Raw genomic sequence first — 21073 nt, 5'->3', positions numbered from 1 at the left:
CCATCGAGAGAAATCATTAGATCAATCGCAAGTTGACAATTCGACTTAAATGTCACAAATGAACTAAAATCATAGCTACGGTAGTACTTTGTTGCCTTGGGATCAAGCTCAACCTATTTGGGTTAGTGCGGTCATCTTGAGTAGGGCTAGTGCAGTCATCTTGAGAAGGACTATTTGAAAGTTTGGGCCCAGACTCTAACCTTTAAGATAATATATAGCATCCATCACGAAATGATCAAGAATATTGATACACGTGACTGTCAAGACATTGTTCCTAAATTGACGGATTGCATGTGTTTGTCAAACATGTCAACAACTAGACATGTGTCATTTTCTCCAGTATAAATACTGCATTTAATGTTAGAAAGAACTTTGACATTTTAACGTAGGACCCTATGACCTCACGTCTCTACCCGAGCTCGAAGGCTTAAACCAACAAGCAAACTATAACAGAACCTAAATACGAGGCAAGTTCGTGTATATTAAGGACTTCACATTGTATTTATACCATCACAAATAAACTCAATGTTGATGGTGTAGCCTTGTTTGATACAATAGTTAACTATATCTTGATTAATACTATATTATATGGTTGGTAGACCTCATTAACAATATAAGTAGTAGATTTCATAGATCTCATGAGCCTAATTAGTGGTACCTAATCTAAAAGGTCAAATGTTACAACTTACAAAGGTATCATAATGGGCCGGTACACAATATGTAATGTGGGCTAAGCCCAATAGATCAAAGTATACTCCCCAACAAGTTCACCATAATATCATTTCATTTCTCCGGCTGAACCGGCGGCGTGTGACGGTCGGACGGGAGCTTTATATTGCCCAGCGACGCCTGCGGAACCAGTGTAATATTCTCGCAGTTGCAGATCTCGATCATGAACCCGTCCGGGTCCTTGAAAAACAGCTGATCTATAGCTTCTCCTTCCCCTTCACCCACCGTTCTTTTCATGTATTTCACCTTCAGCTCCTTCAGCCTTCTCTCCATTGCTTCCATGGCGTCACACTAACAATGGCACAGTAGCAGCCGGTTAATTCATGTAATTTATATATCAAAGATAGGATAGTTGAAAAAATCGTTATACCCGTTGATTCAGCGTAAGCACCTAAAACGGGATTAATTAGGGTCCAAGCAACACTTAGCCAGCCTAGTCGGCTAGTCGCCTTGCCGACCGATTATAATGATAATCTAGACTGCCGGCCAGCGCTGATTAATTGATACCTAGGTCTAGGAGACGCTTAGATAGCCTAGTCGGCCAGTCGCCTAGACCATTGTTTATAATGATAATATGTGATGTTAGCCAGCGCTGATTAATTGGTATTTTGGGTGAAATTTTTATAACACTGAAGATGAGAAGATCAAACAAGAATTTAAAATTTATAAATGCAATAAAGTTAGTTAAGTTGATCCAATAATTGATATGATAAGTACTTGGAAAGAGATGTGGTTATCCATGGGGTCTAAAGGTTGTTGGTCTGTGTGATTGGGGAGGCGATCTTCGTCCTTAGCTTGAACCAGGTGAATCCCGACGCCGTAGTTGAAGAGCCACGCGCCGTCGAAGCCGTCGAACGCCGGCGGCCGCTCCACCACCACCAGCCCCAGAACCTTGGTGTAGAAATCCACCGACTCTTTCACGGATCTGCACAGCCTTGACACGTGGTTCAGCGCCATTGATGGCGTCTCATCGTCTTCTTCTTTCCTGCGCTCATCAACTCCTCCGTCTTGTTCGAGTTTTCTGCTATGGCTTCTCTCTTCTTCGTCTCTGCTAATCTGCGCATTATTGCTTCTCTCTTCCTGCAGGCTCTGCATCTTCTAGTGATCTGGAAAGTGGCTAACTAGCTCTCGATGCCTGGGTTTTTATAGGATTTTACAAGCTGGCTTCTTGAAGAGTCATCAATGGCGGTCGTAGGCAACGAAATGTACTGGGACGTGACACGTAGAGACAATTTGCATGGCTACACATCCTACGTGTAAGCAAGTCAGAGGGTGCAGTGTCTCATATGTACTGATTAACACTTGTTTCACACTTGATTTCCTAGCTTATAAGTTGGCTGGATAGTGTTAATAATCACAAAATTTTCAAATTGAACATTCTATGAGTGATTGGATGCTTCTGATTTTAAATTTGAATTGACTCTATGTAAGAGTCATAGATATTCTTAATTTGAATTGATTGTGACGGATATCTTATAGAGTTGTGTTATTTTGATTGCTAAGGTCGATCACAAAATGAGCTTCACTCAAAGCACACTCAAATAGTGACTATAAATTTTCGTTAATTAATGTCTTTTACACTTTGATCTCACGAGTTACCAATCTTTTTATGTTTTTATAAAAAATTAAACTGAATTTTATGTGTTGTATGTGCTATGATTCTTTCGGTGAAAAATTACCGATCTTTTACACAAGATTGGTCTTTTTCGTAAATAACGTTAGAAAGATTATTACGTGTGCTTGATTGGACAAAAAAGGGTAAAAATCAGATTATAATTAACTATTAAGCTAAGTATGATAATTATGTTTCACTCACAGTAGACTATCATTTATTTCGGGACATGAATATACTTGTGTATATAGACTTTGGTCACTTACAAAGTTCTATAACACCATTAATGGTATTTGTTTGGAAATATACAAGTATTATTTAGTGTAAATATTATACACACACATATACTAAATTACTAAGTATATGCACAAATTAAAGAATTAATCTAATTGACCTAGCTAGCTAGCCACTGCTGCTGCATCGAAGCCCATCTACAAGTCCACTTCTTGCTGCTAAAACTTCTTTGAACAGATTATCTGTCTGCTTTCTCATCCCTTCCAACTGTTCCTCAAACCTCTGCAACTGTTTTCCCAGTTCTTTTGCAGCAGAATCATCACTTCCTTCCATGGCTGCTGCCACCTTAGCTACCATTTCGTTTATCTCTTTCACCTCCTTCACAGCGCTCTGTTTCTTCTCTGTAACTTCCTTGATGAACACGCAATCCAGGCGTAGCAGTAAGGGCTCTTGATCAGATCCCAGAGCCCATTTTCTCAGCTCCATGAAGGGCCTCAGATCGCTGCTCAGACCGGATAATACGGCCCCCAAAATCCAGAACGAAACGCGTTTTGTCATCACCAGGGATTCGTGGATTGCCCTCTCTTTATTGTCCGGGATTTCTTCGCCCAATTGCTTCCAATTCGCCTTTCCCAGATTCAAATCCTTCTGTAAATCCTGCGGCTGAATTTTTCTCAGATTCCTCGCCGCCGCCGCCGCTGACGTCATCACCGCCGCAGACTCCGCCGCCACCATCTCCGCTGACGTCACCTCCACCGACGTCGACGTCGCCGGCGCCGGCGCCACCGTCTGCGGCGGCGGAGAGTGGTGTTGGGATTGGGACAAGGCGTAGGAGAGAGAAAGCCTGGCTTGATTGAGATGAGAGAGAGAAGAGGTGACTTGATTCAGCAATCCCAGAATATGAAAGCTGAAACTGAGATATTCATCAGTGATCGCCGGCCCCCAGACGCTTAGAGGGTGGTTTAAACGCGCCACCGTCTTCACAAACTCCTTATGAACCAAAAACACCCCCTCCAACAACAATCCAACCCTACCCAGACTCCAAAACTCCGATCCCGGCGTCTCAGAGCTCCCAAACTCTATCCGGTTCAAGAAACTCGACACCCCAGACCGGAACTCCGACAAAACAGCCCCGTAATCTCCGGCGCCGGCATCGGGATTCCGGCGTTGATTTTCCAGCTTGGAGTGGGTCTTCAAGAAATGGCTTAACTTGTGCACCGAGAGTACCATAACACACAACAAAACCCAAAAGAGGACGAAATGCAAAGCTTTAATTTTGGTCAAGAAAATGACGATGGCGAGATTTATATAGAGATGCGGTTAAGTTGTGGGCAAGTTGGCGACGAATACTAGTAAAGTATAAGCTAAAACGTGGGCTATTGAATATTTGGGTCAAATGTATGTTTTGTTCTTATCCGTTGCCATGTTGTTGTCTTACGTTGCCATTCCACACGCCTTTGCAGGGGATTCAAGAATGGAGAGTTGAGCCCCACTTGGGGGGTGGGGGTGCACGAGTGGGTTACATATATACTTCAACGTATTCCCCACGCAATATTGTATAGGAGGTAATTGAAATGAGGTTGACACTAGATGACGATGATGTATTTCTAAAATATCTAGCCAATGGTTTAGTTATACTTAGCAATTTTATTTTCCTTTATGATTAAGGAAAGAGAAATCGTTGTTACTATTGGAGAATGTGTATTGAGTGAATTTCGTTATGTAGTCATAATTGGTTAACTCATCTACATTGATCCTTACCCTGAATTGATTTGAGGAGTTTGAGATCAGACCAATGATTTATGAAAAGTTTCCTTAACTAGTCCCGACCTGAATTAAGCCAGTGCGGACCACGGCAACATCAATTGTTATACCATAGACCAGGGTCGTAGTCCATGGGCAAATTATGCTGTGGACCCAAGGTGGACCTGGGTCCAAAACTACGTCGTTTTTGTATTTTTTTTTAATTAGTAAACATATTACTGAATATAGAGTTGTCTAAAAATGTGTGAATGTAGAGGTTTCAAAGTGTGAATGTAGAGTATAGAAATCGTGAATGTAGACTTGTGATTGTGTGAATGTAGAGTTGCCCAAAACTGTGTGAATGTTGAGGTTTCAAATTGTGAATATGGAGTATAGAAATCGTGAATGTAGAATTATGCATGTGTAAATCTGTAATAGAGTTAAGAAGTTCTAGCAACTTGTAGCCCTGTAATGTGTGAATGTGGAGTTCTCAAGTTGTGAATATAGAGTATAGGACCTGTGAATATATAGTTTTGAATGTGTGAATGTGGAATTTACAAATTGTGAATGTAGAGTATAGTGTATGTGAATGTAGAGTATAGTTACTAAACATATAATCCTATAATGTGTGAATGTGGAGTTTACAAATTGTGAATATAGAGTATAGTGTATGTGAATGTAGAGTATAGTGTATGTGATTGTAGACCATGGTCCACATTGCAATGTGGACTTGGGTCCACGGCATAACAACCCTAGTCCATGGTATACTTTGCCATGATGACATGAAATGGGTTGGGCCATCTGTTATAAGTTGGGCTTTCACATGGGTCTATTTGATTTTGCTTATGATATTTGTTTTGACTTTTGGCAACAAGAAATGGGTTGGCCCATATGCTAGCAAAGTAGGCTCAAAATGGTTACTGGATCTTAGCTGTAAGAGCCCACAAAAGCCCACATTCTATCGGGCACGATTCACTTCTCAGTCGGATCGAATCTACGGCATCTATCGACCATCATTGCTCGATTACCATTCCACGCAGAGCAAATTGCTCACAATTTCTGCTCAAACCCTAAGCAGGAAGAAGAAGAAGTTTTTGAAGGCAATCATGGTGTGCATACGCAAGGCGACGATAGATGACTTGCTGGCGATGCAGGCCTGCAACTTGATGTGCTTGCCGGAGAACTATCAGATGAAGTACTACTTCTACCACATCCTGTCATGGCCGCAGCTGCTCTACGTGGCGGAGGACTACAACGGAAAGATCGTCGGCTACGTACTGGCCAAGATGGAGGAGGAGACCTCCGAGTGCCACGGCCACATCACCTCCCTCGCCGTCCTCCGCACACATCGCAAACTCGGCATTGCCACCAAGCTCATGACCGCTGCTCAGAACGCCATGGAACAGGTATTCTCGCCTTCTACAAAACTTCTATTTCACTTTACTTTGATCCTCTGATTTTGGTCTTCTCGTTTGTGTTGTTTATTTTGACTTCCAAGCTCATGAAAACTGCTGAGCTCAATCAGTGAAATGACTCAACTATGAGTCCAGTCTGAGAATAAACTTAACTATAGTTAGAAATTTCGGAGTAGAATTTACACAAGCATGTTCATTGCTTTCTGCTATTTAAGAATGATACTTCCGTTGGTAAACCTATAGAATGCCCCAGAGCCCTTAGACATACATTGAAGCAAGCTTTTTAGGCATTTGAGCTTGATGAAGAAAGTAAATGGGTGAGTGAAGGATGTGATTTAAGGAATTTGATGGGATGACCAGACATGGGATGATAGAGAGAGTAGGAGGGTAAGTGGAGGATGTCATTTAATGAACTTATGCTTTTGGCTCTCAAATACTGTCAAATGGGAATCTGTTAGATTTTCGGTGTGCTGCTGATCATTTGCTTCTACTTCTTTTATTAATATAAGTTCCGTGGTTTAATAGAGATTTGGAAGTTTATTCTAGTTTTTGTCCCTTGAAATACTGGGCATAGGAAGCTATTGTTTGTCGACTAAACTGAACTTGATGTGGGAATTAATGTTTTTTAATAATGCTGAAATTTCCTTGCTATGTTTTGGTTTCATCTGCTTCTGCCTGAACTTCTGTTTTAGTTGCTGGCATTATTTTGGCTCATGGCTTTATGAAAATGCATGGTAGTGTCTTATGATGCTTCTTAATGAGTCAGTAATCGAATCATAGACACACAATATACTTGCTTATAGAACAATAGACTTGCTTATAGAAGCAGTAACTTGCAGCTTGGTGAGATATTGAGTTTTATTGTTTTGTGGTTGTATAATTTTGGAGCTGAAGAACAAAAAGTGAAACCATGCAGATGGCCTATGTCTATATTGCGCTGGAACATATTTTCCTGTCATATCAAACCAATTTCCGGTTCATCTTTGGTTCACTTTCTAACTCACACATCTCTCAAGTAGGTGTTTGGGGCTGAATATGTGTCACTACATGTAAGGAAAAGTAACAGGGCCGCATTCAAGTTGTACACAGAGACATTAGGATACAAGATTCATGATGTCGAAGCAAAGTACTATGCAGACGGTGAAGATGCTTATGATATGCGGAAGCAACTGAAGGGTAAGAAACATCACCAACACCAACACCACCACCACCACCACCACCATCACCATCATCACGGTGGTGGGTGTTGCTCTGGGCATGTAACTGAAGAAGGAAAGAACGGCCCACCAGAACAGAAGGCAGAGTGATTGTCGATGTAAATTGAGCCACTGAAGTGCAAGGAGCCATTGCGTTTATACATTTTTGCACTTTTTCAGGGAAATTGTATCTTGTTATCATGCAAAATGAATATATCCTTCTGAATTGAAAATTTTGTTTATGGTGTAATAATTTTGAGTCAGCCTCTTATATGATTGTATTTTGGTCCCTCCTATGTACTGTCTCTCTTAAATTGGGAGTTATGGAGCATATGTTGTAATCCTAATACTATTCTCAGACTGCTGAGCTGGGATTGATGGAACCATTGGTGATAGGAATTTTCTTGTGCCATCATCCCCCAACCATTTTTCATTGTCCTTTTAATCTTCACCCCTCTCTTGATATGCAAAGCTGCAAAGCCGCAAAGCCTATTTTGGCATCCCATTTTCCCCTTCCTTGGTGGAAAAGGTTGAATACTGTCAACCACTCAACCCCAAGTTGGCCATTGTACTTGAATCCACAGATATTGCATGATAGGTAAATAGCAATTGGGAGTGTAAGCTCGTCTCCTAACATAGTTTGAACTTTTATCCCTGAAAGGGAATATATCCTGGTATACCCGATCTATGCGCTAGAGGACTTGATCGGAGCCGACTGACCATGTATTGAAGAACTTTTTCTGACCTAATCCGACCTTGGGTGTGTATTGACTGACTTGACCTGAAGGGCGTAAATCTTTACTGGCCTAGCGAGCCTGTCTTTGCATTGACTATTTCGTGTTCGGATTCGACCCTAGTTGAATGACTAAAATCAATCTTGATGATTATTGACTAATCAGGCATCCCACACATGGATGTGGTCTGCCAGGTGCATAAAGGTCACATGCCAACTTCCTGGCATATGTCCCCTCCTCTTACCTATAAATACATCGTGAGATACTTGTATAGGAGCTTTTTTTTGGCAATTCTACCTTCTTATATTAATAGGTTATTTTCATCACGTGAGTGAGGGAGTAAAATTTGGAACTAAAACTTGGGAGTTAGAGATAATAATGTATAGTTACATCAGCCAATAATATGATCACATGTCACCCACGTTACATCACTGATAAGTGATCTGTAAAATCCCAATACTCCCAATAGGAAAAGTCAGAAGTCATTAGTCAAATCCGGCTCCCTGCCATTTCCGGATATTTCCTTCTCCTTTCCCTTTCTCCCCATCTATACACATATATTCCTGTACTGATATTCCTCTTCGCAGTTCAAATTCCGCGACTTCATTTTCCCTCCGATCGCGTCTGGAGAGAGAAATCCCCTCGGCTTCTACATACACAATGTGCGGAATCTTCGCCTACCTGAATTTCAACGTGAGCAGGGAGAGGCGCTACATTCTAGAAGTTCTCTTCAATGGCCTGCGACGCTTGGAGTACCGCGGCTACGATTCCGCCGGGATTTCCATTGATGCGACCTCCGCTTCTGCCCCTGCTCCTCTCGTCTTCCGCCAGGAGGGCAATATTGAGTCCCTCGTCAAATCTGTCTACCACGGTAATGCATTTCTACGGAACTTTGAATTACTCTTGTTTGTTAATTGTTGCGATTCTTTTCAGTTTCATTTTCATGCGTTTCGGTATGCTTGTTTTTTGATTGGTAGAATTAATAAGAAGTTGATATTATTCTGAAACTTTGCATCGTTTTTCGTTTTTGTCTTTATGTTATTGTTGTATTAATGGAGTGAGTGGATTCTTAGTGTACTACATGCATTCTCTATACACTGCGTCATGCGATTTGTTTTTATTAGTCAAAGAATGAGTTACTGGAATCACTGATAAATGAAGCTTCACCAAGTAGGGGCATATCTTCTGAGGAGTTGGTGTTTTGTTTCAAAATTAATCGACTCTACATGTCTAATTGTGCTTTCTAGCAGCTGCCTTGTTGTTGACATTGGAGTTTATTTTTACATCAATGTTGTGTGAAACTAATGTCTATTTTATGGTTCCAGATGTTGCAGCTACAGATCTAAATTTGGAACAATCATTTTCTGTTCATGCTGGTATAGCACATACCCGATGGGCCACCCATGGGGAGCCAGCTCCTAGGAATAGTCATCCTCAAACCTCTGGTGCTGGAAATGACTTCTTGGTTGTTCACAATGGTGTTGTCACCAATTATGAGGTTATTTATTATTATTATTATTATTATTTTTTTCTTGCAAGTACTTATTTCATCACGTAAAAGTGGAATGCTCTGTATGATTTCTGAGCGTGGGTTGATGTGACTTACAGTAAACATAATCCTATGCCATGGTCTGATGAGATACCATATTCCTGCATGCGGTTTTTGCTAAATTGGTCCCACAAAAAATCTCTATTTCAGTCCTTGTGAGCTATGCATTTATTCTGCAGGCATTGAAGGAGACCCTAATCCGACATGATTTCACCTTTGAATCAGAAACAGATACAGAGGTGATTCCAAAGCTTGCAAAATTTGTATTTGATAAAGCAAATGAAGAAGGTTGGTACACTGTGAAGATCAATAGTGTGATTATACCACTTGATATTTACTTCACCTCAACATAAGTTCAGATATATATTGAATGACTTTAAATGGTCTCAACTGCAATATTTAAAAGCTAAATTTTACTGCTTGATGTTTATATAGAAGCATAATAATTGTCAGTTATCCAAAAAAGAAAGTGAAGCATAGTGATGGTCTGATTTTTTCACAGGTGATGAAAGTGTGACATTCAGTCAAGTTGTGCTTGAAGTAATGAGACATCTAGAAGGAGCTTATGCTCTCATATTTAAAAGCCGGCATTACCCAAATGAGTTGATTGCCTGCAAACGTGGTAGTCCACTTCTTCTTGGTGTAAAAGTAAGTTATATCTTGCTTAAATAGATTTTAAGAACCTATGTTATAGGTTAGCAAAGGAATTTTCCAAATATTTGCATTCTTCAATCTTTTTAGGCCTTGTTGGGGCAGTGGTTTTATTTATTTATTTATTTATTTTTCAATCATCCTTCAGTTAGGTCTTCACTTGATTCTTCCTTTAGAGATTATAGGTTCTTGTGTGCATATTGTATAGACAAAATCTATATGAATACTCTTTTCTCTAGGATTTTGAAGAAGAGGCTGCCGTTGGAGCATCATTTAGTGATCCTAAATTTCCCTCAAGCAATGGGCAACCAAAAGAGTTATTCTTGTCTAGTGATGCCAATGCTTTAGTTGAACACACCAAGAAGGTCTTGGTAATTGAGGATGGTGAAGTCATTCATATTAAGGTACTCCCTTATTCAATTACTACTGATATGTTGTATTAGAGTTCTGATAATTAATCAACTTTGACCAGCTAAGGTAATAACTTATGATAACCAAACTGACTTAAGATAGAAATCATAGAATTATGAGTTATCTGGCACCTTTTTGTTTAAATAGTTATCCTGATTTTCTTGTTCTAATTTTTCATACCTAGCCATCTATTATGAAGCTTTCTAATGGTAAGGCCTAGTTGGTTTCTTTTATTATACTATTGTTGGAGTTTTTGGATCTTGACTTTGTGATTGAAGGCTGTATTCCATTTCCATGAATAAACCATTCCTCGTAACATCATTTCAGTATTTAGGGGGGTTGGCTTGATATACATAACAAGTGCACTTGACCATGATCAAATATTCTTTTTTCTTGTCTTGATAACCGTTACAATCCATTAATATTATGCTCGTGCTACCTGCTGTTATTAGTAACAATTTCTTCAAACCTTGTTCACTTTGTCCTTGCTTCACATAGATGCGAAGTGCGAATTCCATGGAAATTCTTTTTTAATGCATGGGACCCTTAAAGCTTTTGATGATGGATTTTTCAGGATGGAGGTGTGTCAATTTATAAGTTTGACCAGACCAAGAAACAGCATGGTGGTACTCTTACTAGGTCTGGTTCTGTTCAACGTGCCTTGTCCATTCTTGAGATGGAAGTGGAGCAGATAAATAAAGGAAAATATGAGCACTATATGCAGAAAGAAATTCATGAGCAGCCAGAATCTTTGACAACAACAATGAGAGGGAGGCTGATACGGGGAGGATCATGTAAAGCCAAGACTGTACTGTTAGGGGGCTTGAAGGATCACCTCAAAACTATAAGGAGAAGCAGAAGGATTGTTTTCATTGGGTGTGGCACAAGCTATAATGCAGCGTTAGCTGCAAGATCAATTCTGGAAGAACTTTCTGGTTTGTAATTGGTTGGCATTATTTATAAGGATTCAACATTTCTTTTACTTGTGTATTAAGTTTTTCTCTTTCAGGTATTCCTGTCACAATGGAGATTGCAAGCGATTTGGTTGATAGGCAAGGGCCAATATACAGGGAAGATACAGCTGTCTTTGTTAGTCAGTCGGGAGAAACTGCCGATACTTTGCAAGCACTAGATTATGCCTTAGAAAATGGGGCATTATGTGTTGGTATTACAAATACTGTTGGTAGTGCAATTGCCAGAAAAACACACTGTGGTGTTCATATAAACGCAGGCTGTGAGATAGGCGTGGCGAGTACTAAGGTATATAAGATTATCCTTTTTGCTTAGTTTTTCCAATATCAATTTCAGTTCTGTCATTTATCATCCTGATCCACAGGCATACACCAGCCAAATCGTAGTGATGGCTATGCTGGCACTTGTAATTGGAGGCGACACGCTTTCTAGTCAAGCAAGAAGAGAGGCAATAATAGATGGTCTATTTGACTTGCCTAGTATGTATTAATCACATTCTCTTTCAAATATCTTATGCGTGTTATGTTTTGAAATTTCACATCATTCTTAAGGGCACCTGTATCTATGTTCCTTGTTTTGATTGCAGCAAAAGCGAAAGAGGTTCTGAAGCTTGACCAGGAAATGAGAGATCTCGCTGAACAACTGATTGCGGAGCAATCACTCCTCGTCTTTGGACGAGGCTACAACTACGCAACAGCACTCGAAGGTGCACTGAAGGTTAAGGAGGTGTCTCTTATGCACAGTGAAGGGATCCTTGCCGGTGAAATGAAGCACGGTCCCTTAGCTTTAGTAGATGAAACTCTCCCGATTTTTGTAATTGCCACACACGACGCTTGTTTCAGGTACATCTTCCACCATAGAACGACATCAACCACTTTGCATATCTTCTTATCTGATCTACACTGACACATTATCCATCCATCGCCCGTGCAGCAAACAGCAATCAGTCATTCAGCAGCTTCATGCCCGGAAAGGCAGATTAATAGTGATGTGCACACAAGGAGATGCAGCATCTGTTCGTGTTGGATCATGCCGCGTCATTGAAGTTCCTCAGGTTGAGGACTGTCTGCAGCCCGTAATCAATATAGTTCCATTACAGGTACATACATATTCCTACTCCCCTTGTACACAATCCTTTTCGCTCACAAGAACCTAAAACCATGAATCCAAGAACTAACCTCTGTGTCTTCCTGCATTACACAGTTATTGGCGTATCATCTGACAGTTCTCCGCGGATACAATGTCGATCAACCTCGGAATCTCGCCAAGAGTGTCACAACTGAGTAACATTCTTTTTCTCATAGAATCTTGTAATCCTTACGGCACAACATGAGACGCATTCCAAATGCTTTGTCGCTTGATATATCCCACTTATGTCATTTGTTCAAGCTGACAGATTGACCCATGCAACCTTTTGCATTTCTACAGCTGTATATCATGTGCGTATGTAGTAACTGTTGAGAGGTATTATTAGTGTACGTGCCTTAACATACTTGTTGAGTTCAATATCTTATTGGAATCCTACATATTGAAGACCTAGGAACTTGCCCGCAGTTGGCACTCATACGTATGCAGCAATATTATTGAATACTCAATTGAATTAGTCTTATCTAAAAAAATACAGATACTAAGCATTATGCAAAAAAAAAAAAAAAAAAAAAACATATTTGTACCATTGGGAGTCATAAATTATAAACTATTAAAAAATTAATTACACATAAAGAGGTTGGGACTAAGTTGTCTACTTTTCACCGTTTATCGACATTTTATTTATTTAAAAAGGTAGAGTGACAATAAGTTTTATGACTTTTATCATGAGTAATAGGCATATTTGTGTAACAAGTTCTTGGGGGTAATCATAGTTATTGGCAGGTAAGTTAGTTTGATCTGACTGATTAGCAATACAAGTTTCACCCAAAATACACATTTAGATAGATTGTGAATTTTTTTTCTAAATTAAAATGTAACAAGTTCCTTTTTTGGGGCAAATTATACTGTAACCTATAAATAAATGTTCATCTTTTTTATATACTATCAAATGATATATCTTCAAAAAATGAACCTTTAGTATATTAAAAAGTTACTACCATGGTCGTATAATGGCGGGTCCTTGAGGTGTATGAGCACAATAGTTAGTTATATCATGGACCCATCACAATTTACATACTAAATATTCATAATTTACATTCTGAGTATTCACAATTCAAATTGTGAACATTTAGTTGTCATTCAGTATATAAATTGTGTATTTTGGACCACGGAATAATTTGTCGTATGGGAGCATATTTCTCAATTTATATCTCCTTCATTGGGCTGAGTTGAGCACCCCAGCCCAACCAAGAGAAGCCCATCTGCAATTCCTTGATCGACCCGAGGCCCATAAAGAGTGCATTTCTCTCTCATATGCATATCAGTTATCATCTCCTTCCAAATCGAGAGACAAACACTGAAACACCTGGCATGGCGGTCGACATGAAAGCCTTATCACCCAAAATTATGGCTTCTTCCGCCGCGCCTTCTACTATCCCCATCTCCTCTTCATTTCTTCATCACCAGGAATTCAACCCGATCAAGCCTCATTTCTTCCCCGCCGACAATAATTTATCTCTTAACCCCCTCGCCATCCGCTGTACAGACAGAACGTTATCCCATTTCATCTCCGCTAATCATGAACCTCTCCCAAAATCAGCCATTGCAGCCGCCGCAAAAGCTGTTGCTGAAGAGATAGATGGGGAGGGTTCACCTGCCTCTACTCCCACAAAGCCTAACAAAGGCAAGCCTGCATTGCTTCGCATGAACGATGGAGTATGTTTTGTTTTAATGTGTATTGAATTGCGATTGCTTTTGCTTATAAGAAGTGTCCTGAACAATGCTTCGTTTATTTGAAATCAATTGCTGCCTCTCTTTACTTGTTTGCATGGTCTTATTTATTGGTTACTGTTTTTACCAGATGAGATCGAAGAGGCTTTTGGAGATTCAAAAATTGAGGGAGAATAAGAAAGAGTACGACTTGAAAACAGCGATTTCACTGATCAAGCAAACATCTTGCACAACGTTTGTTGAAACAGCTGAGGCTCATTTCCGATTGAATATTGACCCAAAATATAATGATAAGCAGCTAAGAGCAACTGTGAGTTTTCTAATTGCTAATAAGCTAATTGTTAGTGAAGAGTGAAGACACAGTTCAAATTCTATAGGATACTATGATTAGTTCTTTCATGATTCAGTGACTGAATTTTCAGGTAAATTTGCCCAAGGGAACAGGTCAGCCTGTTAGAGTAGCTGTTATTACCCAAGGTTAGTACTACCTTAAAAATATGCATTATATAAACCATGTTGTTTTTCCCCTTCATCAGAAAGGAAGATCGGTTTCTAATTCCTCTAGCGTAAACGGGAACATGAAGCTCCTTTCTTGCAGTATCTCTTGTATTGCACCCTGTAAAATATGTTTTCAGACTCTCCACTTCAACCTTACATACACTGGAAATGTCAGTTGAAGTACTTTCCTAAATTATCATTATGTGTTGTATTTGTATTAAGAATATGCCATCTCCCTTGACTAGATATAGTGTACTTTCTGAATTATATTCCGTACCACATTACTACTGCAAAGTTGGTAGTTTGTTTTTTTGACTAATCATGATGCAGCTAAATCTCCACAGGTGAGAACTTTGATGAAGCCAAAAATGCAGGGGCTGATCTGATTGGTGGAGAGGATTTGATAGAACAAATTAAATGCGGGTTTATGGATTTTGATAAATTAATTGCAACACCAGATATGATGCCTAAGGTGCTGCTCTACTCTTCCATTCTCTGCAGTTGTTCTGACTGATGTTTTATCTTTAACGTGATTATGCTTAGTTTTTATCCTGTGGAAAACCCAACAAGATATGATAATCTGAATAATCTGAACACTAGGTAGTAGATACTGCAGCATGTTCAGAGTGCTAGTGTCAATGAGCATAAATTTTCTCCAATGCTGTTGCTTACTGCTTAGTCATTACACCACTCCCCTCCAAATTTTATCAACCATCTTCCCTATATTTGACTCAACTTTAGCCTCTTCTTGATCATCACCCTGCAACTTCTGGAATCATAGGCAATATTTTATAACTTAGTGATGACAATCTAGTTTGTAATAGTCTGCAACCCGTTTTCTGTATGTGCTATTTTTGGCAACTTATTACCATTCTTCTTTTATTTTCCTGATCTTGGTCACTTGAGACAGCTGATATATTATATTTTTTGTGTTAGATGAGACAGCTGATATATTATATTTTTTTTGTGTTAGATCTCTCTCTCTCTCTGTCTGTCTGTCTGTCTGTCACCGTGTGTGTGTGCATAGTCACTTGTACACACGTATATACAGCTGATATATTATATTTTTTGTGTTAGATGGGACAGCTGATATATTATATTTTTTGTGTTAGATCTCTCTCTCTCTCTCTCTCTCTGAATGTGTGTGTGCATAGTCACTTGTACACACATATATATTTCGGAATGCTGTTTATGTCAATCCTATTTCTTGCTTCGCGTTCTGTTGCTTGCGGGAATGTGAATGAACCTTCTTGCTCTGTGTCTGTTGGACTTGCTTTTATACAATGTTACTTGCACCAGGTTGCCAGTCTAGGAAGAATTTTAGGGCCTCGAGGACTAATGCCAAATTCAAAAGCGGGTACAGTTACTACAAATATACCCCAGGTAATGTCTCATACCTTTCTATTTTACTTATTTAAGAAATGAATATCAAGATTCTGGCTTGATGGTGAACCTCGATACTGTGTTAGTTATCCGCTATGAAGAGAGCAAAACATGGGAATATGCATTGTATGAATGTATGTATGCATGACGGGAAAACAAAAATTTAGAAATAGGAGACGGAAATGAGCCCACATATTGAAATCTTCTCTCCTAGTTTCAGCAATATGCTGCTATACTCCATCAAACCAATTAAAACAGATATCTTCTCCTTTCTGCAGGCTATAGAGGAATTCAAAAAGGGCAAAGTTGAATATCGGGCTGATAAAACCGGGATTGTACACATGCCTTTTGGAAAAGTCGGGTTCTCAGAGGAGGACCTTCTCGAAAACTTTCTTGCAGCAGTGGTATGTATCATCATCGCCTTCTTTCCCTTCAATTCCTTAATTTCTTCATCGAAACACGAGACTTCCCACATGATCATATGGTGAATCAACTCGCTTTCCATTCCTTTTAATTCACAGCAATCAGTAGAATCAAACAAGCCGTTGGGCGCGAAAGTGTTGTACTGGAAAAGTGCCCATGTATGTTCATCCATGGGTCCTTCGATTCGATTAAACATAAGGGAGATGCTGGATTTCAAGCTTCCAACAACTGCTTAGTATAGATAGTATAAACATAAACCTGTAAAGTTTATTTTATGTCGTTGAAGAAGCTTCTTATTTGGCCATAGAGGGTATATAGCAACCTACCATAGAAGAGAATAAGAGATGTAACTATGTAAGAACCTGTTTTTTTGCAGAGAATATTTATCAATTTTTAAAAATTTTCTAATATTTTATTTCCCTATTTTCAATTGTAAAATATGAAAATTTGATTGCTTTTTATATTCTTTGATACATGATTCCTTTCTTTAAATAAAAATAAATGTATAAAAAAGATTGCACCTACCCTAATCCCAAACATCTCAACATTCTCTTGCTCAAATTTCTTTTAAATTAATTAATCAGTTGAGTCTTCTAAACATATGAATAATACCAATTGGGTTATACTTCCATATATATACATATGAATGGTTCGACTGAATTGAGTTAATTAATACGATTATGATTTTACAATTATGATTAGCATCGATATTAATAATTATTTTAATTTTTTACGATTATTATAAGCACAAATATAAATGAATATATCGCACTTGATTATGATAAACATCGATATTGATAATATCTTGTACAAATGAATATATCACACTGTTTTCAAAAAAAAAAAGAATATATCACACTTGTTATACGGATATTGTTAACATTAATATCAATAATAATCAATATAACTAATTGTCTAATTATACTCTATTTAGTTATACGTAGTATTTGGTATTATCGATATTCTCAAAAAAAAAAAAATCATGAAATCTTTATTTCCTGATTGGACCTTCAATAAATATACAGTACAGCTCAGGCTTGATGCACCCACCAAGAAAAAAAATATAATAATTAAAAAATAAAATCTGATACGCTCTTTGGGTTTTTTATTTTTATTTTATTTTTTATTTATACAGTACATAAATAAAGCTTCAAATCTCTCTCTCTGCGGTTTCGTTCCTCTGAACTTGTCCGGATCCCTTCCTGTTCGCTCCTAGGGTTAGTCTCTTTCTTCTCTCTGAATTCTCCGTATATGGTTACCTATAGTTCGTAGATATATGCGAATTATGGTGCGCTCGGTTTAACGTTTTTGATTTTTTGTTAATTTAAATTTTGGTATAGTTTTCCAAAAAAAAATTTTGGTATAAATTTCAAAAGTTTCTTCGATTTTTGCTAGTTGATGGTATGAATTTGAGGTGCGGTTGTTTGAGCTGTTGAATACTAATTTTTATTTTTATTTTTTGAAGGGATAGGAAGCAAACACTTGAAAGAAATCATTTTTAATCTCCTCAGCGAACAGGTATTTTCTTCGATTTCTGGTTTAAGTGAATTTGTTTATAGATGATTAAGATGGAACTGAATTACAGTACTAAAGCTAAATTGGCGTAATTTACGTTGTTGGCTTCTGAACTACTCTCGTTTTTGCGATTGAGATGAGAATTTTTTTCTTTTTCCTGTTTGTTTGTTTGAGTTTTTGTTTGTTTGTTTGTTTGTTTGAGAATTTTGCATTAGAAAGTGTTTTGCATATGTTTTATACTTTTATATCATGGTTGTGCTTAGATTTGTGTTAATTACACATCTTTAGTTTTCGTGTACCTCATTTATTTATGTACCACTTTGCAATGGTTCTCCTTAACATCATATACATATGCATGTGTGTATTCGTTTGTTTATGAATTCATGAGGTATGTTGAGTAGCCAGCTAAAAGGATATAACACCATTTTGCTGAGATTGAGTGACATGTAGTGGCTGAAAAGTTGTTGATTTGATGAATAGACTTATTAAGGATTTTGATGCATTTCATTTTTATTGTTTTATTTGTCATTTCTCTGTTAAGGATGGGAAGTCCCTTTGCAACCTAAAAGTTGTTCAGTGTGTTAGCAGGGCATTTTTTTAAATATTTATTTTTAGGTGTCTATGGGTCAAGCAAGAAGGTAAAGACTTTTCTTATTGAGCTATATGCTATATTGTTTTGACAGAGTCATTCATTTGATTTTCCTATTATCTGGTTTATGGAACGATATCACTATAAATGATTTACTTGAGCTAAATATTTTTGATTAGTTTTTTTAGCTTGTATCATTCTTCTTCTTGTATTTTCTTTGAATTCTGATTTTGAGACATGTTTTTATTGGATTGTGTTTCACTGTTTTGGTTGCATAGTTTTGTTTACCTATCAAAATTACTGTGATGCAAACTTAAAGATGTCTTGGAAATATCATTTCATGGCATTCTTTTAGAAATTGGGTTCATGTGTGCTCTAATCAAATACAACCCTACAGTACAAAAGTTCATCCATAGATCAATCAACATTCCATCATCAGTGAACTGCTTAGAAATCCAATATTTACCCAGCCTTGTAATCTTCTGATTTTAGAAAGCTAGCATCACCTGAAATTGTGAAAGTTGGCATAAATATTTTGCGGAAAAATTACTTGTGAAAAAAAAAATCCTGTGGTCACTCTAAATTGAGAAAAAAAAATCTTTCCAACAAGATAACAAGAGCATGGGACCTGAACACTGGATTGAGGACATAAGCATGTGCCCTTGCGTGACTGCTCAAAATAATATGGGCATGTCTTAGCCATCTCTGAGTGTGTCCGATGAGGGACATGCTGGGCACTGTGCCCTCGGCCAAAAAGGGCTTCTGTGTATGAAGGCACTAGTTTACCATCACAAACTGGCCTTCATGGGGTATAATTTGTTTGTACTAGCTTTAAAACATATCATATATGACATTTAATCGCCTGGTTTACATTTTAGGATTTTCTCAATTTGCAATATGGCTGTGCAGGATAAGCTTTGTGATATATGGTTCACAATTCTGGGTTGTATTATTTAATCTATCTCTGTCATTTGGCAATTGTCATACAGGAAAGTCCCGAACATGGAGCAAAACGGTGCTGGGTGCCAAACTCCTCAAGCCCCTACGCTTTGCGTCAATAACTGTGGATTCTTTGGAACTCCAGCAAACATGGACATGTGTTCCAAGTGCTATAAAGACGCAATGTTGAAACAAGATCAAGCTAAACTTGCTGCTTCTTCGCTCGAGAGTATAATGAATGGCGACTCCAGCTCCAGTGCGAAGCCCGTAGGCATCACCCTAGCTGCACAGGACGGTCCCACAGAGACCCTAGCGGTACCAACCCAAACATCCTCTCCGATGTTGGAGAACCCCAATGGGGAGAAGCCCAAGGAAGGTCCAAGCAGATGCAGCAGTTGCAAGAAGCGTGTTGGCTTAACAGGTTTCACCTGTCGATGTGGAAATCTCTTCTGTGCTGCCCATCGTTACTCGGACAAGCACGACTGCCCTTTCGACTACCACAAGGCTGCTCAGGACACAATAGCCAAAGCCAACCCGGTTGTCAAGGCCGAAAAACTCGACAAGATCTAGGCGACTTCACAGTGAGTGTTCACGATCGAACTCCTATATATCCATCCCAGTTGTCGTTTCCATCGTGGCTTCGGTGATATCTCTCTGTAGTGACTTATGAGATGCCTAGAATGGTGAGAGAAGGTAGTCTATGCTTGATGTGGCATCTAGTGATCAATGAATTCTATGTTATTTGTTGTTGGTGTGAGGATTATACTTTGGTTTGATCTCAAGTCCTCTCTACTCTCGGTTGTTGGGCTTTTTGTGCTTTCATCTTCGAATGTAGTGGCTCCTTAAACCAATATACCAGCAGTTTGTTTATCCAAAATTTGCTTCAAATAAATTAGTTTTTTATATTATCCAAAATTTGCTTCAAATAAATTAATTTTTTAAATTACCCAAAATTTGCTTCAAATAATCTTCCACATATTTTCCCTTTATTATTATTATTATTATTATTATTATTGAAATAGTCTTCCTCGACAATGAGCTAGTCCAATTGCAGGGGGAATAGCTATTAACTTAATTTGTTTGGTAAGTTATTTTATTATCATGAATAGCCATAGCTATGAGCTTATTATAATGGTTCGAGATCATGAAAATAGGACGATTCGGTTGTTTGATAAGTAATTTTATTCATGATAATACTATTTCTCAAGAATGAGCTATTTCCTTGAAGGAGAATATCTATTAGATATTAGCTATTAGTTTATTCCCCTTATTTTATTCTTGATAATAGTATTTACCTTATTTTACGGGCTGAAGATCTCAAAAATAAAACTATCTCGTTGTGTAGTAAACCATACTCATGAACTTTATGTACAAAATTCACACTTTACTCACGGTGTCACTCCTTTCAGGGCAATACTCTTTCCTCTTCTTATTCTTTTTTGTTTTTGTTTTTGTTTTTGTTTTTTTTTTTGATATAGTAGAATTTTTCTGAAAAATTATAGTTGTTATGAACAGATACTGCATTATAATAGAGCTAGTAGTATTCAAAAAAAAAAGTGTTACAATGTAATATCTGTTTGTAACTACTTTCTCAACTTACTATCCCAGAAGCGGTGAACTCATAACCTCCCATTTCGTAGAGTCACTTTGTGCCCCTAGA

The 21073-nt window shown here is 38.2% G+C and overlaps 5 protein-coding genes across 5 annotated transcripts; 4 read left to right on the top strand and 1 right to left on the bottom strand.

Moving 5' to 3' along the window:
- Positions 1-648: 648 nt before the first annotated feature.
- On the bottom strand, positions 649-1997 carry LOC115997662 (lactoylglutathione lyase-like). Its single transcript, XM_031237256.1, has 2 exons — positions 1447-1997; positions 649-1020 (listed from the first exon to the last, which is right to left on the bottom strand). The coding sequence occupies exons 1-2, from the start codon at positions 1822-1824 to the stop codon at positions 784-786; spliced, it is 615 nt and encodes a 204-aa protein (XP_031093116.1). The 5' UTR covers positions 1825-1997; the 3' UTR covers positions 649-783.
- A 3341-nt stretch (positions 1998-5338) lies between these two features.
- On the top strand, positions 5339-7341 carry LOC115995807 (N-terminal acetyltransferase A complex catalytic subunit NAA10-like). The gene is made up of 2 exons (XM_031234956.1): positions 5339-5724; positions 6753-7341. The coding sequence occupies exons 1-2, from the start codon at positions 5425-5427 to the stop codon at positions 7038-7040; spliced, it is 588 nt and encodes a 195-aa protein (XP_031090816.1). The 5' UTR covers positions 5339-5424; the 3' UTR covers positions 7041-7341.
- Positions 7342-8157: 816 nt separating this feature from the next.
- LOC115996520 (glutamine--fructose-6-phosphate aminotransferase [isomerizing] 2) lies at positions 8158-12744 on the top strand. The gene is made up of 11 exons (XM_031235775.1): positions 8158-8534; positions 8989-9161; positions 9392-9500; positions 9715-9860; positions 10103-10267; positions 10849-11209; positions 11284-11534; positions 11611-11725; positions 11833-12088; positions 12180-12345; positions 12450-12744. The coding sequence occupies exons 1-11, from the start codon at positions 8324-8326 to the stop codon at positions 12531-12533; spliced, it is 2037 nt and encodes a 678-aa protein (XP_031091635.1). The 5' UTR covers positions 8158-8323; the 3' UTR covers positions 12534-12744.
- A 203-nt stretch (positions 12745-12947) lies between these two features.
- On the top strand, positions 12948-16785 carry LOC115996521 (50S ribosomal protein L1, chloroplastic-like). The gene is made up of 7 exons (XM_031235778.1): positions 12948-14051; positions 14197-14376; positions 14489-14543; positions 14909-15036; positions 15864-15947; positions 16226-16351; positions 16469-16785. Exons 1-7 carry the CDS (start codon positions 13650-13652, stop codon positions 16604-16606), a joined length of 1113 nt encoding a protein of 370 aa, XP_031091638.1. The 5' UTR covers positions 12948-13649; the 3' UTR covers positions 16607-16785.
- A 699-nt stretch (positions 16786-17484) lies between these two features.
- Positions 17485-20328, top strand: LOC115997070 (zinc finger A20 and AN1 domain-containing stress-associated protein 8-like). Its single transcript, XM_031236538.1, has 3 exons — positions 17485-17587; positions 17836-17888; positions 19464-20328. The coding sequence occupies exon 3, from the start codon at positions 19477-19479 to the stop codon at positions 19981-19983; it is 507 nt and encodes a 168-aa protein (XP_031092398.1). The 5' UTR covers positions 17485-17587; positions 17836-17888; positions 19464-19476; the 3' UTR covers positions 19984-20328.
- The last annotated feature ends 745 nt before the right edge of the window (positions 20329-21073 follow it).

This window comes from Ipomoea triloba, chromosome 11 (genome assembly GCF_003576645.1).
Source record: "Ipomoea triloba cultivar NCNSP0323 chromosome 11, ASM357664v1".
NCBI lineage: Eukaryota > Viridiplantae > Streptophyta > Magnoliopsida > Solanales > Convolvulaceae > Ipomoea > Ipomoea triloba.
Note: the sequence above shows the minus strand (reverse complement) of the source record. Positions and strands in the feature narration are given on the sequence as shown.

Coding starts and splice junctions, on each gene's coding strand:
- LOC115997662 (XM_031237256.1), bottom strand. CDS start 1,824: ATGCAGAGCCTGCAGGAAGAGAGAAGCAATAATGCGCAGATTAGCAGA. Junction 1,021..1,446: donor ATAACCACATCTCTTTCCAA/GTACTTATCATA, acceptor TGCCATTGTTAG/TGTGACGCCATGGAAGCAAT.
- LOC115995807 (XM_031234956.1), top strand. CDS start 5,425: ATGGTGTGCATACGCAAGGCGACGATAGATGACTTGCTGGCGATGCAG. Junction 5,725..6,752: donor CTCAGAACGCCATGGAACAG/GTATTCTCGCCT, acceptor TCTCTCAAGTAG/GTGTTTGGGGCTGAATATGT.
- LOC115996520 (XM_031235775.1), top strand. CDS start 8,324: ATGTGCGGAATCTTCGCCTACCTGAATTTCAACGTGAGCAGGGAGAGG. Junction 11,726..11,832: donor TGGTCTATTTGACTTGCCTA/GTATGTATTAAT, acceptor TTTTGATTGCAG/CAAAAGCGAAAGAGGTTCTG. Junction 12,346..12,449: donor TCAATATAGTTCCATTACAG/GTACATACATAT, acceptor TGCATTACACAG/TTATTGGCGTATCATCTGAC.
- LOC115996521 (XM_031235778.1), top strand. CDS start 13,650: ATGCATATCAGTTATCATCTCCTTCCAAATCGAGAGACAAACACTGAA. Junction 14,377..14,488: donor ATAAGCAGCTAAGAGCAACT/GTGAGTTTTCTA, acceptor CTGAATTTTCAG/GTAAATTTGCCCAAGGGAAC. Junction 15,037..15,863: donor CACCAGATATGATGCCTAAG/GTGCTGCTCTAC, acceptor TACTTGCACCAG/GTTGCCAGTCTAGGAAGAAT.
- LOC115997070 (XM_031236538.1), top strand. CDS start 19,477: ATGGAGCAAAACGGTGCTGGGTGCCAAACTCCTCAAGCCCCTACGCTT.